The following is a 17,890-nucleotide window of genomic DNA, read 5'->3' on the forward strand; positions in this document are numbered from 1 at the left end:
GCACTACATTTGGTGTCAGGAAGAATGTTAAAACGTATACTGACCATAAAAAGAAACGGGACAAGCCTTGGTTTGACAAAGAATGTAGAATCCAGCGTAAAAAGTTTAAAAAAAGCTAAAAATCAAATTAGAAAATCAAATTCACCTTTAAATAGAGCTCATTACCGCCAAATGTCTAAGAATTATAAAACGTGTATTGATAAACGGATTAAAAGTTACAAAAATACTATACATATCGCCTTCCGGGAAAACAATAAACGTTCGCCGAGAGAATTTTGGAAAATGTTAAATAGAAATGATAGTAATAAAACAGAAATTACACCAGATATAGATATTTTTTATGCCTACTTCACTGAAATTAATGAACGTTCAACATATGATACAACCATCGATGACAACTGGCTAGGCAACCTTGCATTAGATACTACAGTTCTTAACACCGAGATTTCAGCCGAAGACATTACATTTGCAATGAAAGGCCTGAAGAGGATTAAAGCTTCAGGACAGGATTTTATAGAGAATGATTATTTTATAGATGCTAATGACACGCTGGTCCCATTCCTTACAAATTTCTTTAATGGTATATTATCATCTTAACTGTTGCCAGAGACATAGCTTACGGGGATTTTGAAACCAATCTATAAAGGGAAGGCAATCGCCTAGATGCTAATTCATACAGACCCATTACTATATTGAGTTGCTTCGGCAAACTTTTTACCCGAATATTAAATAACAGATTAACTAAATATGTTGATGATAATAACATTTTAAATCCTGCACAAGCAGGTTTTAGAAAAGGGTTTTCTACTTGTGATAACATTTTTGCATTGCAAATGTTGATGCAAATAATGAAAATATCAAAAACGAAATTATATTCGGTTTTTATAGATTTCACTAAAGCATTCGATAAAGTATGGAGAGTTGGTCTATGGCATAAAGTTCAAAAACTTGGAATTGAAGGAAGGTTTTTCACCCTGGTCAAGAATATGTACCACAACATCAAATCTAAAATTAGTATTAATAACCAGTTCTCTGAGGATTTCATTTGTCATCATGGTGTACGACAGGGTGAAAACCTTTCCCCTCTCCTGTTTTCATTATTCCTAAATGATCTCGAACAATATCTACCTAAAAATGAATGTAAAGCTGTTGATATTGCAAATCAGATCGATACTAACTTAACAGTATTTTTCCAGCTCCTAATACTGCTCTATGCTGATGACACAGTTATCATAAGTGATAACCCTAAAGACCTACAAAGATCGTTAAATCAGTTTTCCGACTACTGTGCTCTATGGAAGTTAAATGTTAATCTAACAAAAACAAAAGCGGTGATCTTTGGTGCCGGACCTGCAAACAAATCGAAATTATGTTTCACTATCGGCCCCGACCCTATCGAAACTGTAGATTCATAAAACTACCTTGGGCTTAAATTTTACTACACAGGAATAGACGATGCAGTCAAATCGCTGTCAGAAAATGCAACTAAAGCCATGTTCAGCTTACTCATGAAGTCCCGAAATGTTACTTTGACATTAGATTTCCTCTTATCTGCATTTGATGCAATCGTCGTCCCTATACTATTATATGGTGTCGAGATGAGGGGGGTACGAAAATCTAACTATTATAGAAAGAGTCCATCTAAAATTTCTTAAATTAACTACTGGACTGAAAAACGCAACCCCCAAATTTATGTTATACGGCGAACTGGGTAGGGAACCACTAAGTATTAAGGTTTATAAACGTGTTATCTCCTTTTGGCATAAGCTTGCTACCTCAGAAGTATATCATAAACCGTCCCAGACACTTTACAAATACATGTATGCTATCCATACAGAAGTTGAAAATGTCCCATGGTTAAAATTTATTAAGAATATATTAGATAATTGCGGCCTGTCATATGTATTTCAAAACCCATCGGTATGTTCCACGCCATGGCTGCCCTCAATTGCTGAAAATATATATAAATCTCAATTCCGTCAGAACTCGAAATCCACTGCCGAATCAAGCTCCAAAGGGTCGTATTACCAGTACTTGAAGAATCAACCGTCATTTGAGAAATATCTATTGCTCTCAAAATCAATATTTCTCCCTATATTTAAATTCAGAACTTCTAACCATAGATTACCCGTTGAAACTGGTCGATGGTTGAACATTCCCAGGAAAGACCGCCAGTGTCCACTCTGTGACTCAATCGCTGTGGGAGATGAATTTCACTATTTATTCCGATGTGAAGCTATTCACCAACAGCGATATGAACTCTTAAATAAGCATTATCTTCAGTTTCCAAACATGTCCCAATTTTAGAAAATTATGACCACAAACAGTGTAAGAGATCTAAAAGGCCTATCTAAATTCCTTAACAATGTGTTCAATTCAATTGTTAAATTGTACTAGTATCCACGAATCCTATTCTTGTTAAATGCTGTCATTTTGTACATAATAAAAATTGAATATGATTGTATCTCATGTACCACCGTGGGTGTTTTTTCTGAGAATAAATGAGTTTGAGAGTTTGAGTTTGAGTGATAAACTTTTATAACAATGAACAATTAATACTCCCAATAAACAAAACAGGATTAATCACATGCTTAGATTACCTCAATCTCATTAAAATCAGATACAAGTTCTCGCTACTGCTGAGGACATCCCATTACAGGCGATGTGATATAAGCAAATATGTAACATTTATATCGATGAAGTTCAACATTGATGTTTACTCATATACAACACTTCTATTGATACAGTTTAACATTAATGTTGACTAACTCTGGTCTCAGGGCGGAAAGAAAAAGAGAGACAGACAGACAGAGAGGTGGGGAGAGTGGAAGACATACAGACAGATAGACAGACACAGAAAGAGGGTTATAGGACAGGCAACGACTGATGTTGTTTCTTTCTAGCTGACAGTTTTAAGGGATTTCTTTTTTGCACCTCCTGTTTGAAGACACACATGACATTAAACGAGAAGGTCTAAATGCCAACATGTTTTCAAATGTGACAGATGCCTTTGCAAGTTGTCAATGATAGTCATTTCAAACATTTCCCAGGAGAGTAAATGTGCGTATGCTAAAAAAAAGTTTAGTATTTACAAAAAGGGGTGACATTTAAAAGTTTCCTTTGTTTTTTATTTATATTTTCAAGGAGAAAAGATGAATGTATTTTGTATTTAATATAGCATGAATCCACATCCACCAGTGTAGATTTAAATGTTACATATGGTGAGTATATGGACATAATTACTTACCCAATTACGTGTATAAGTTTTCGAGTAGGTGTAGTTTCAAATGCTAAATTAATGTTTTCATAATAAATGTCATTACTTATATTCTTATTAAAAACAATTGCTCGTGCCTTTTTTTCCTATTGATCTTAGTGTTCATTCATCTTTAGGTTACCAATGTGCATGTGCATTTAAGTATCGAGTGCTGTCCTCGATGCAGAACAAAGTTTAAAACCAAAGTCTTCCTCTGTAACAATTATGATAATAATTTGTCGACAGAGTTCTCTCAAAACATGCACATAGTCAAATAGAAAATAAGATTGGCGATGAAGCTCACAACGCAAGGGAACACAACAAAGGAATTCGTATAGGTAAGGGTTCCACAATTTGTCATCTCGAACAATACTCACTATTCAATTTGTTCCTCCTGAACTTACGTTGTGCACCGAAACCACAACATAGGTTATCCAACCAACAATGTGAGTTTAAAGGAACATTACGACATGCATGTACGTGCATGTACCAGTGAGTTCAGGACGATTCATCTAGATTAACAGTTGATTTATGAAAAAAAGCTTAAGGCCCAGATAGATATGTTCTACTTGTTTCAGCAATGAATAAATATATACAACATTTATTTATATCACTAGGGGCACGGGTTGCTCAGACTCCGTAATAGGCTATGCAGAGTTGCGTTCCTTGTGCGTTCCAGAAACCTATGATCATGGCTCGAACACTCGTTCACTCCTTATATTCTTTCTCGAGTAACAAGCTCCCATGCTGTTATCATCCTCTTTGTTGTACCTACTATTTCATTAGGATGTCTCCGATTTCTGAATAAGTGAGTTGCTGTTGTTTTAGACCGCAATCAGCTATAATGTAGATGTGCTATGGGGCCCTTACAAAATCGCATCTGGAGCAGACAGGCATGATATTGGTTGATAACATGAGGCGCGTGACATACAATCAGCCAGATCTTTCATTGTAAACTCTCATACATCATTCCAGACGACTCTTACGACAAGCATGGGAAACTGGGGACCTATTCTGCACCGGGATACTCTAGTGGCAGACTGCTGAATGCGATTGATCACATAAAGCTGAACATTAAGGTGGCCCAGAAGATACTTATCTAGTTTCATAGCACTTAATGTGACAACTGATTCTAATGCCATTCACTCTCTCAGCCCAGAATTCCAGCCGAATGTGTGTACGTTCAGTATGCAAGGATTTCTCAAAGCCATAAATATCAAGACGTATGCAATCATAACATATCTTGCTTTTCTCATAAGCATGGACACTGTGTACAACTGTCAAAAAAACAATGGACGCTTTCCATAGATAAAGGGTTTACCCAGAATCACTGATAACGTCATTTATCGCTCTTTTTCCTCATTTATCGCTCTTGTGCCTCGTTGCTCGTGACTCCGTGATAATTCGGGGGCAGAATAGGAACCTATTTCATTTGACGTTCCGGTCGATGAAAACGATTTGTTTGATTGTTTGTTGTTTAACGCTGCAATCAGCAACATTCCAGCTATATGACGGGGGTGCGTAAAACAATCGAGTCTGGACCAGACAATCCAGTGACTGACATTATGAACATCGATCCACGCAATTGGGATACGATGACATGCATCAATCAAGTCAGCAAGCCTAACCACCCGATCCCGTTAACCTTTTACGGCAAGCATGAGTTGCTAAAGACCTATTCTACCCCGGATCTTCACGGGTCTCCGATGAAAAAGAGAATGTTATCTGGTTGATAACTATATAGTTTGTCAATGTTTGTTTGTTTGTTTGTTGTTTAACGCCGCACTCAGCAATATTCCAGCTATATGACGGCGGTCTGTTAATAATCGACTCTGGATCAGACAATCCAGTGATTGACATCATGAGCATCGATCCGCGCATTTGGGATCGATGACATGTATCCCGATCCCGTTAGACGCCTTTTACGACAAGCATAGTCGCCTTTTACGGCAAGCATGGGTTGCTTAAGACCTACTCTACCCCGGAATCTTCACGGGTCAGTTTATCAATGAATCCTGAACTGCATGGGTCATGCTGTCTACCACTGATTATGATGCAGATCGATTTAGAGGCCGTCGTGATGAAGCTGGAATATGGCAGACGATAGCGTAAAAACATTCATTCAAAGCAGCATCTTCATGAACTTACGCCTATGGTTTGGCTCCAATCGTCAACACTGACCTTTAGCATGCAAGTAATACATGTACCTGTATGAAAAACAGTTTCGTGGTCTTTAGCATAACTAATAGGTGTTAAACATTTTACATCAGGATTTAGTAGAGATTTCTTAGGAAATTGAAATTTTTGTCACTGTTAGTTAATGATTATGGAAAGGATTTTGTCGCTCATTTATACTTTTGCACAGAGTGGAATATGAATCTACCCTATCGGTTTTGTTCTCATTATATAACAAGCATGGCGCAGGAATTCAATGTGTTAACTTGGACACGTCAGGAACCTATGGTTGTGGGTTCGAATACCGGCTTGCACCGATTATGGTTCTAGGTTTGTCGGCACATTGTCAGTGCTCGTGGGTTTCAACAAAGTGGCAAGCGTGTGAGACCTGCGTGTGAGACCTGCGTCACTTTTGGCTTTCTCCTTTTACGTAACGGTTTGTTTTTCCTTTGAGCAGACACGCCATCACAGAAATAGAATACTGTTACAAACGGCGTTAAAACCCAAATCACTCACTCATTACATAAAAAAACAACCAATAAATTACTTTGTATGCCACATAAATTCCAAAAGTATTCCACTTGTTACTAAGATCTACACAGATATTCCGAAAAATCCCAAGGCGCCAATCCCAACAATGACATGCACAGATAATACCAAAATGGCAGCAGTATACTTTGAAACGCCACGAGTGCTGAAATATCTGTCACATTGACCCTACTCTACGCTAACTCTTTTTTTCAGGACGGTATATATACACTAAGAAAAAAAGCACACTCTAATATATTTCATTATTGGTCGGTTCCAATATTTGTAACAGTCATGAAAGATAATTACGGGAAGATTTCTCGAGATGATGTAATAAGTCATGCGTGACTAAATCTCACGTGCCACGCGTGGTATATGCCCGTGCAGCATGCTACCCTCGTGTATCTCCAAAAGCAGTATATCCACACGTTAAAATTGCCTTCTTAAGCTCGGTTATAAACAGTTATTACATGACATTGTGTGACCATGGCTCGAAGGCGATTATCAAACGGCACAAGATGGCAAATAATCGGTATGCATAACGCAGGAATGTCTTGTAATGCCATTGGTCTGAATCTGGGGTATCATCACACTGTCGTAAGCCGTTTAGTCAAGAAACATGCTTAGACCGGTGATGTGAAGGGCCGTCCCGGATCCGGAAGACATCCTGCGACGACACATTGCGACGACAGGGACCTTCTTCGTCTCATACGCCGAGAACCCTTTTTAACAAGTACTCGTTTGAAACAGCTGTGGTTGACAAATCGTCGTTTCAGCACCAGAACAGTCAGGAACCGGCTTAAAGCACCAGGACTGCTTCCCTTGTTGAGAGATCACCACTCAGATTATTGCACTTATAAAGCGAGCACCTGTGAGAATTATAATGAGCTCGCAATAGGCTGTAAGCTTGTTGATAAACGTAAGGATTTGTTTCGGATTTTTTTATTTAGGTAAGAGAGAGGTCTATCTCTGGCTTCACCATCTGCCAGGGAGCAGAAGACAGATGACGATAAGGTGATATTATATTTAGATCTGTTTTAGCTGCAGTTATGTGTGGTTGAATTCAGATTCTGAGAGGGTGAATCATGTTGGACAGATTTTGAAAGAGGTTTTCATCCGGAGGGCGGAAAACGCAATTGTATGCTGGATTTGATTTATTTCAATACAATTTAGTGATGTTTTGCAGTGAAAGTTTAATGTGGCACTGTTCAAGTGAAGACTCATCAGCCTCCACGTACAAACTGTCCACAGGAGAGGTCCTAAAAGCTTCAAGACAGCGCCGTATTTTTCTAAATTGCTTTTGCAGGCTCCTCCATAGACAATGGAACCATAGTCCAGTTTGGAGCGTATTAGCGATCTGTACAAGTGTTGTCTGATCCTCTCCCCACTTGGAATTTGAAACGACTTTTAACAAGTTGAGAGCCTTCAGGCACTTTTCCTTTAGATATTTAATATGTAGTGAGAATGTGAGATGACGGTCAAATATGAGGCCCAGGAATTTGGCCTCCTCTAGATCTACTACCTTGATAGAAATACCATCTAAAAACAAATCTAGATCCTTGTGAGGTTTATATTTACTACAAAAGTGAATACAGCTTGTTTCGGATTTAGAAAACTTGAAGACGTTTTCGTTCGCCCGTTTTTGAATTTTGTTAAGACAGAGCTGTAGCTGTCTTTCTATGATATTCATATTCTTACCACGACAAGAAATGTTGAAATCGTCCACGAAAACTGAAGCATCAACGCTAATGTTCAATACTTTAGTAACACTATAACTTTGATGCTGAAACGTGTGACTGATAGTATGCTGCCTTTAAGGACGCCCTGATCTGGATCGAAATGATCAGACAAAGTAGAGCTCACTCATACTTGAAATTGTCTGTTGTTGAGATTGAATTGAGGTAATCTGCCCCTCAATCCAAATTTATGCAAATCTTTTAAAATACCATGTTTCCACGTTGTATCACATGCCTTCTCTAGATCGAAACAGATTGATACAGTATGTTGTTTGTTGGCAATGAAATTTTTAATAAAGTGATTCTCAACGCACCAAATAGTCAATTGTACTTCTGTTTTTTTCTGAAACGACACTGAATGTCACTGAGTAAGTAATTGATCTCCAAGTAACAGACTAATCGATTGTTGACCATGCGCGCCATGGTTTTACAAACACAGCTAGTTAATGATATTGGACGGTAATTGGATGGATCTGTATGATCCCGTCCAGGTTTTGGAATAGGAATAATAATCGCATTGTGCCACGAAGGAGGAAAATTCCCATCTTTGAGATGATGACCTTTGAATCATGTTTCACACCTTGGACATGGGTGTGCAGGAATTGATTTTGGAAACACAGTTTATTTTTTAAAGGTATGTCGCACAATTCAAATTGTGGACAGTTGGATGTCGTCGAAAATATTTCTCGGCTTTCTTCCTGTTTTTCCTGGCTTGTTTACAATCATTTTCGGTATATGAGGATTGGTATAGGACTTAGGAATGCTTTCGTCTCCAATAGTATTTCATTTATCTGAAAAAAAATGTATAGGATTGGGAACATTCCTGAAACTGTCAGGTTTTAGTTTTTGGAATAAAGACCAATTGGCTTTTGTAAAGTTCCACCTTGTTGAAGGTTGCTTGTCAGACGGATTAATAGTTGGAAGTATTGTTGGAAAATGTACACTTCCACAATGGTCAACATGGACCGACCTGTCAAATTCATTTAAAATTTTGAATCTGTCAGTGTTCTGGGGCAGAGTATGTGCCAGTGGCGAGATGAAGATAGAACCATCATTGAAGATGCTTAAATCGTTGTCTGTGATAAAATCTTCAAGGACTTTTCCCTCATTATTTCTATCAGTACTCCCCCACAGGGAGTTATGACCGTTTAAATTGCCCATGATGATCGTACAAAGTCTGAAGATCTGATTGACGGATAGTTGAGGAAGGTGGAATATACAGTGAACATATGGTTCGTGCCGCAGTTTGAACACTTCACATCCTTCCTGCTGTCAGTGGTCTCGTTCTTGTCAGCGCAGCGGTAACAAACAGCAGAGGCGTGGAAGGACTTGGATCCATGTCGCAATGCTTGGCAGGTGCAGCAAGGGGGTGGAATATACACCTCCACTCCGATGTTACAGTAAAAGATTCAGGAATAGAAGTTCGTGCAAAAGTGAAGAGGTAGGTGTTGGTCGGTTGGACCACCCCATCCTTCTTGAAGGTAAATCGTTTGACAACTGTGACCGACTGTTGTTCAAGTTCCTTGGCTATATCATCTTTGGACATGCCGAACAGACACCGAGCTCTGTCACGGACAATGCCCTTACACGAGTTCAGTGTCTTTTGCACTGAGACAACAACCTTGATATTGCACCGGGCACGGGTGGCCGAGTCGTCTAAGACTGCGCGATTCGCTGTGCAGAGTTGCGTCCCTTGGGCACTCCAGAAACCTATGATTGTGGGTTTGAATCCCGGTTCGCCCCAATTATGTTTCTAGGTTTGTCAGCATCATACCCATGCTCGTGGGTTTCACCGAAGTGGTAAACGTCTGATACCGGCATCACTTCGGGCTTTCCTCCCACATTAAGCTGACACACCGCGATATAACTGTAATACTGTTAAAAGCACCGTTAAACCCAACTCACTCACTCAATTTTATGGGTTCTTCATGAAAAGCTTCTACAACCAAGAAAAGTGGCCAATAGTCGGATCGAGTGGGCGTAGTATTTTGGTCAGTCTCTATGTCTGGTCTTTTTGAACTAGGGTGTTGGGAAGCCATGTCGAAAGGAAATTGATTCTGCACACCTTTTTCCCACCCACCATTGAGTGTCAACAAGGACAGTCTTTTGCTGCAGCAGTTCTCCAATCAGCAGGGCAGCATAGGGCTCTAAGCTAGTTTTTTTTATAGATTGATACAGATATTATAGACATGATGAGTAAATTTATTTTTAAACACAAAACGTTTATGCGAAAAGGTTTATGCACTGGGCATGACATGACCAGTCAATTGATAGAATCCGGCCAGTTCTACTGCCCGTCCAAGCAAAGTTAGGGTCGAAGTGGTGTGTTGGACTAAGGATCACTATTGCTTACTCCATCGCCCTCAACCACCAGACTCCCTTCCTCTGCCGACACATGGTTGCAGCCCAAGGCAAACAGGCTGTCCAATTTGGTCGCCTTTTACGACCAGCAACGGGGTGCTGAGGACACATTCTTGTTTATCTTCCCCGGGTCCCCACGAGGATGGAATAGTGAGATTCGTGTTGTTTGCTTTATCAACATACATTTCCTTCAAAGGGTTTGGAATAGTGAGAACATGGTTCACTGTATCACATATCAACATTCAACTCGTTCGAATGGTTTGGGATAGTGACATGATTGTCATTTCAACATTCGACTCTACTTGGGGTTTGGGATTGTCCTGTGTCATAAGTGTTTGGGATAGTGAGAAGGTTGTTCTGTGTCAAATGAACAAACGACACTTACTAAGGGTTTGGGTCAGTGTGAAGATTGTCCGGTGTTATAAGGGTTTGGGACAGTGAGAAGATTGTTCTGTTTCTTATGGGTTTGGGATATAAAGTGAGAAAATTGTTGTGTGTCATGTCAACATTCGACTCTTACTAAGGATTTGGAATAGTGAGAAGATCATTTTGTGTCAATCAAAAGCTTTGGGGTTATAACGTTTGCTTATCATGTATACCGACAAAACGTTTGGTGTAGGAATATTGCTAAAACCACACGAAAACCATACTCACACTTCGGATTTGACACGGACATTGACATAAAACATGCAAATATTATCTAATACCCATGATTTAGGAATAGAGGTCGCATGAGGGGCACGTTCCATAAACCTTCCCCATCTTCCCGAATTAACCGAGCAAGAGAGTTAACTGACTGTAAAAGTCCAGTTTCCACTCTTGCCGAACTAGGCTGGAATTATGGAGATATGTTGTGGCTTGACTAACGAGTCTGTGCATAGTCCAATCACAATCGTACAACGAAATTGACATCCGGTTCGTAAAATGTCGTGATTTGATACATTTTGCGAAGTAAAACCCTTTTTATTACAATGTATATATATATATATATATATATATATATATATATATATATATATATATATATTAATCATCGATCGTCTCCACAGGGCGCCGCCATTTATTTGAAGCAAATGCAAATGACACGAGAGGTGGTACCTGATTGGTCAGTAGGAGGGACATAGAAGGGACATAGCTCGTAATAGCCACTGGTTGCGCTACGGTCGAGCCCGGAACTTCCAGCCAAATTCGGCAAGGGTTGGAAACTGGACTTTTACAGTCAGTTAAGTCACTTGCCTCGGAAAAATGAGCTTCCCATTCCAGTATGCTGCTTGATACAGTCACTACATTATGCTCAAGTAAATCTTAACATGCTGTTGTGTTGTAATCGCGGCGTTCTTTATTTCAATGAAGATGTTTTTGGCGTGTTTAAAGGTCGTTGGAAGATCATCACATTCTGTGTCTGAAGACCAACCCGTCAGGAATATCAAAGATTTACAGTACACAAGGTCCAATGACACATTACCTGGTTACCTCTAACGGGAAAGTGATAATTACTGCCCCAGGAAGACAGGGCAGATACTAATAGACGAGGAGACCTTAACGTGATCTTCGTCGATATTGAAGAGTCAGCTATTTTGGTAACTATGATTGTACGTTAGACGTACAGGGATGTTACATTACCAAATTATTAGCTATTTGAGTATGGTATGAGATTAAACAAAACGTGTAATCATTTCTTTTCTCCATCAACGTACTATCCGTAAGATAAAGCGATGTCGTCTATAGCTAGACCTAATATACTGTCAAGTCATCGTATCTTTTGGTCGGGATTTACGTAATTGAGTAGCCCCGTGCTCTGTTGCTTATAGCTGATGTCGACATTTATCCATTTGAGATATAAATCCTTTGCTCAGGGTATTGATTCTATAGATCTTACGCTCGTGTTGTAATGAAACTAAGCTTATCACATTGAGCCTGCCCATAGGACGAGCATTAACATCACAGCTTGATTTAACAACCACAGGCACCGTACATTTGCATCGTTATCGCCAAGTGTGTAGGCAGTAATTGAGAGAACATACACTCCAGCAACAAACAAACAGTCCGATACGGTGATAATAAATTGTGTGCTTGGACCCACTCAAACTACATGATCTCTCTTGGGATCCTTATGGACATACACACTTATGTAATAGAGGTTTGGTATGTCAATATCAATTAAAGTTGGAATGGTTAAAAAAGGAGACGTGAAATGGGGTTTAATGTTGCGTTCAACATTATTGCACTTACGTAGAGATGTGAATGCACGTATGTGTGTGTGCCGATTTTACAGTGCTAGCCCACTGAGACACCATGCCACAGTTTAACATGAATACCCCACTCAGACACAGTATACTGACTCCGAGCACACCAGTCCTTATTTAACCCCCTTAATGCCGAGTCCCAGACAGGGACTTCTTTCACCGTCTTTTGGTTTGATGCGGCCGGGGATCGAACCCCCGACCTTTCCGCTATGCGGACAGACGCTCTGCCAGTAGACAACGGAGGCGGTCTGGTTAAGAATAGGGAGTAATGGGTATTGCGCCATATCATCTCACGTGACATTTAACGTTATTATAAATATCACAAATTCTGAAGTAAACTGCATTAGCTATGGCTTTATCAAACGTAGCAGTTTATTTTTTCTGATATCTTACAGTTTTATTGCAGAGATAGAGCGTAATGTTCATTAAATCAAAAGGCCAAATGTTTTGTTCTGGACTGGCGTTTATATGTTGAAATGACAACAAAGCTCTGACGAAATGCGCTTTAACAACATTACGAGCGAGAAATATGAGCAGGTAGAATAATAAGCATACCGATACATTTTTACTGGTGGATGGTGTACTGTCACTTAGTTTAAAACTCTAATTAGATTCGAAGAAACAGGATTTGTTCAAGACAGTTTCATTGCTTAACACCATAGTCGCCAATATTCCGACTAAGTCACGGCGGTCTGTAAATAATTGATTCTGGGACACAATAAAACAGTGGTTGATAGTTTGATCAACGACCCCACGGGGACCCCTATCCATTTGTTTTTATGTTGTTTAACGCCGCAGTCAACAATTTGCCATCTACGATACGGCGACCTGTACATAATCGAATATGGAGCAGAAAACCAGTGGTTGGTATCATGAGTAACTGTCAAACGGATCACTACTCCATTGTACATATAAAAATTCTTCGCACCAGTTACAAATGTGCAGATTTAAAACATTTATTATGCTACTATATTATGTGCGTGGCCAATTAGGTTTATATTTTGTGAGGCATTAGGATATTATTCATTATGTAATGATTTCGCTACGTGTCCTAAGAGCGGAAGTATTGTGAAAAATAGTAATAGATGTTTCTTATTTAATTATGTAGCCAGTATGATGTACAATACGTACATGTAGGCCGAGAAAAACGTGTCAAAAAGTAAACTTAACGCTGTTGTGCTTGAATAAAAGTACGTATTTTGGGGTCTGTATTTGTGACAACCCAAACGAATCTTAAAAGCGCGAATGAGGGGGCGTGGCTTAATTTGCAGGGCCGGCTGTGCCTTGAAAGCGGATACAGTTAAAACACGACCGTTTCATTAGGTGTGGGGACACCTTCAATGTATACATAATGCTGGTATGGATGCCATGTATGTCAAATGTATGTTGGACCCGTGAAGATACGGGTTAGAATAGGTATTCAGCAACCCATGCTTGCTGTAAAAGGCGACTATGCTTGTCGTAAGAGGCGACTAACGGGATCGGGTGGTCGTGCTTGCTGACTTGGTTGATGCATGTCATCGATCCCAATCACTGGATTGTCTGGTCTAGACTTGAGTATTTACATACCCCCGGTATATAACTGGAATCTAAGTTATAGCAGTAAGCTTTGTTTATACAGTTTGTTGGTTGGTTTTTGTTTTACGCCGCACTCAAGCGATATTCCAGCTATATGAATGCGGTCTCTAAAATAATCGAGTCTGGACCAGACAATCCAGTGACTGATGTCATAAGCATCGATCCACGCAATTGGGATCGATGACCTGCATCAACCAAGTCAGAGAGCCTGACCACCCGATCCCGTTAGTCGCCTCTCACGACAAGCATACTCGCCTTTTACGGGAAGCATGGGTTGCTGAAGACCTATTCTACCCCGGATCTTCTAGGGTCTGTTCATAGACCAGAATGAAATCAGCTCGATGTTTGTTTGTTGTTTAACGCCGCACTCAACAATATTTCCGCTATGTAACGGCGGTCTGTAAATAATCGAGGCCGGACCAGACAATCCAGTGATTGACAACATGAGCATCATCAATCCACGAAATTGGGATGATGACATGCATAAAAGTTAGCGAGCCTGACCAACCGATCCCGTAAGTCGCCTCTTACGACAAGCATGGTAGCCTTTTACGAAGCGAGAGAAGAGTCCCGTTAGTCGCCTTTAACGGAGAGAAAGTGAGATATTGGATGGTTGTTTAACGCTACACTCAGCAATATGACGGCAGTCTGTAAATAATCGAGTCTGGACGAGACAATCCAGTGATTACTATCATGAGCATCGATCCACGCAATTGGGACAGATGACATGCATCAACTAAGTCAGCGGGCCTGACCATCCGATCCCGTTAGTCGCCTCTTACGACAATCAAAAACCGACACACACACACGATGGAGGGTTAAACGACAGGCAACGACTGATGTTCTTTCCAGCCTACGGTTTAAAGGGATTCCTTTTCCCCGATTGAAGACGTACATTAAATTAAACGAGGTCACAATGACAACATGCTTTCAAATTTGACACATGCCTTTGCAAGTTGTCAGTGATGGTCTTTTCATTCATTTCCCAGAAGATGAAATGTGCGTCGAGAGCATGTGGGTGGGTGTGTGGTTATCTGCTTGTACTGGTCCGAATTCGTGTCAGTTTTATAGTGCTAGCCCACTGAGAAACCACGCCGCAGTTTAACATGAATACCCCAATCAGAAGCATTACATGATTGCGATCCAATGAATCCTTGAATGCCGAGTGCCAGGCATGGTAACAAGAAATAATAAATATATGACGCGACCAGGGATCGATCCATTCGCTCTCCCCGGGTAGACGCTCTCCTCACTGGATTCCGGAGGCGGTCCTGTCAATGTGGATTTCAGCATGTTTCTATGATTATTTCTGATGATTTAAATTTACGTTACCTGAATGTATACATAATTTTATTAGGGTTAACTGTTATGATTTAACTCCAGTAGCTAATCCTTAAAATGATACGTTTTTGTTCATATGGTAGAGCATTTCGATGCAAGAACTCGATTAAGAAACTGTATCAAATGGCAATTTCTAAATGCATGTATGTCAGATGATTATTTGAGCCATGTTGTTAAATTTTAATGAAGATGGACGACCAAAATCAATAATAACCACAAATCAATATATATCAGTTTCATATGATGACCGCGTCCGCCCGGAGAGTGAAAGGGTCCGGGGTTCGATCGCCGGCGGCGTCACATCAAAAGACGTTAAAAGATAGTACTTGCTGTAACCCTGTTTGGCACTGGGTATTAAGGGGCTAAAACATGGACTGGTCGGCTCGGAGTCAGTATACCGTATCTGAGTGGGTATCCATGGTATATAATTCGGCATGGTATCTCAGTGGGCTAGCACTATAAATCGGCATCACTCCGGACTAGTACAAACACGTGCATGCACGTCGCTTTATAAGTGAAATAATCTTGGAAGCGACGTTAAACCTCATTTCACCTCACCTCACCCCATTTTTACAAGGTTTTAACTTGCATTACATGCACGTACTTTTGAATTTATCATAGTTATGAAGTGTATCCGAACATAAGATTAATTTAAATACATCCTGCTTATACCGGAACTTCTCAGATGTGACACATTGTGCACGCTGACCCCTCACTGACCTCTTGTTAAGTAAACCTAATTGATACGCTAGACTCTCTACTTAAATAATCACATCCACTTAACAATCAATTTGTGAATTATGTTCCAAGAAGGTAACACACCACGATTAGTGATTCCAGAAATATCAAGGTAAGATAGGGTACTCACCGTTAAAGAGATTGGTCATCAGCGTAATGGGTAGACAGAATACAGCAACCATTACGTCAGCAACAGCAAGATTTGCCAGCAGGACGTATGTTACGGTATGGAAGCGACGATCACGATAGATAACTGCAATGACGCTGGTGTTCCCTAAGACAGCAAGTATGAAGACGGTACCGTATGCCAGTGTTAATATTGTCACCATGTAGGTAGGTTGTTTCACTAAAGGATAAAATAGCCTTTCCGACAAGTCCGTCCAGTTATCCGGAGACGTCGCATTTTCAGTCAACGTTGTCCAGGTTGTTATCTCCATTTTTTAATTCTAAAACAAAGCAGTCTCCCGGCTTTCACACTATCGTCACAATATCTCACTATTAGTTTTATGTCCAATCTGTTCTTGGTAACTATTCCTCGAAGTGAAGGAAAACAAACATCGTGGCGACACTTTTACTCAAGCACTTCACGCTGGTCAATAAACGAGTGGGATCGCAAGAGACACTTGACAGCACCCTCGGCATCCTCGCCTCACACTTGGAGAAGAAGCAGCACGCTGTGAATGAAGTTTGATAATGCTACTCAGTGATGCTATGTGGTGCAACACACAGGTTGAGCTGAAACTGACAGGTGCGGTGCCCGCCTCTTATGGACATGACATGTCAGTAACACAACCAGCTGCGTTTACAGACCTTGATTCTAGCTCACTCTGCCCGGGGACGTTTCCTCCTGATGGCGAGGGAAGCGATTCGCCTTGGTAACGAATACCCACAGTCCTGTCCTAATGAAACCGTCAGTGCCTTCACGTACGATGTCAATCAACGGGATACAAAGTGCTCTAGTTAAATTACTCCCCTGAAGTACAACTGTAGATCATGGGTGTAAACTGTAATATGATGAATCCTTGAAGTGGGCGTACTTCAACTTTACATGATTGTTGGAAGAGAATTTGTACTAAATTGATAATTGAGATAATTGTTTAACAATTGGTCGTGGTAATGGTAAAGATTAACTTCACACAATTTTATGTAAAAGCTTTATACAGTTATAAACGATAACATTTTTCTTCAAGGGGTCTAGTAAAACACATTTTTCTCCATTTCTTGAGATAATTATTCTGGTTTCTTGACAAAAAAAATATATTTGACTTCTCACATGTGATGAAAGGTGTTTCGAATATTTTGGTAGTTTAGTTATTGTTTTGTTTTTTTGGTTAACCATATTAATTACATTGGAAACAGTTAATGATGACGTCAGTCCCTTATTTGAGGTTAGCCTTGATATCAATAGCCTTTACTAACTGGGTGTAACAGTTTCTCTGCATATTTATTCAAATAGCGAATTTAAGAGAGTGAAAATACACTTGGGCTCAACGCCACTTTGAAACTAAAAACATTTGCAGAAGACAAGAAGGAGGGTTTACGTATTCTCATGTTCGTAGTCGGTCTGAGAAGAGATCCTACCCACACAACAACGTCACACGCAAGGAAACATCTTCCAACTTCAGCTGCAATTAACTAAACTGCCAGCAATAATCGTCTACAAGCACAGTTTAGACAGAAAAAAATACGTGTAAGAGAATCAATGCATAACAGGCACACAGGACTCCACTGTTTTAAAAGGAGATGACATTTACAAGTACCCCACAATATCAACATAAGCTTTTTAAATGGTGAAAGGTTTACGGCTGATTTTTATGTCGACGGCGCTTTTTTAATACATGGAGGTAAGATGGAAGCTGTTCAAGCAATATTTAAATTTGGATGATAGCTTGGATAACGATAAACTCCGGCGAGGAACGATGACACACCCA

General features: G+C 40.0%; 1 protein-coding gene across 1 annotated transcript in view; it reads right to left on the reverse strand.

The window, feature by feature from the left end:
- LOC124132778 (neuropeptide SIFamide receptor-like) overlaps positions 1-16,741 on the reverse strand; it is a 77,867-nt gene extending 61,126 nt beyond the window's left edge. The window contains exon 1 of the mRNA XM_046496900.2: positions 16,090-16,741. Within this exon, the coding sequence (XP_046352856.1) occupies positions 16,090-16,396 (307 nt within the window). The 5' untranslated portion in view covers positions 16,397-16,741. The remainder of the gene's footprint in view (positions 1-16,089) is intronic.
- Positions 16,742-17,890: the final 1,149 nt, after the last annotated feature.

Source organism: Haliotis rufescens, unplaced genomic scaffold, assembly GCF_023055435.1.
Source record: "Haliotis rufescens isolate VD_foot unplaced genomic scaffold, xgHalRufe1.0.p SCAF_11, whole genome shotgun sequence".
NCBI lineage: Eukaryota > Metazoa > Mollusca > Gastropoda > Lepetellida > Haliotidae > Haliotis > Haliotis rufescens.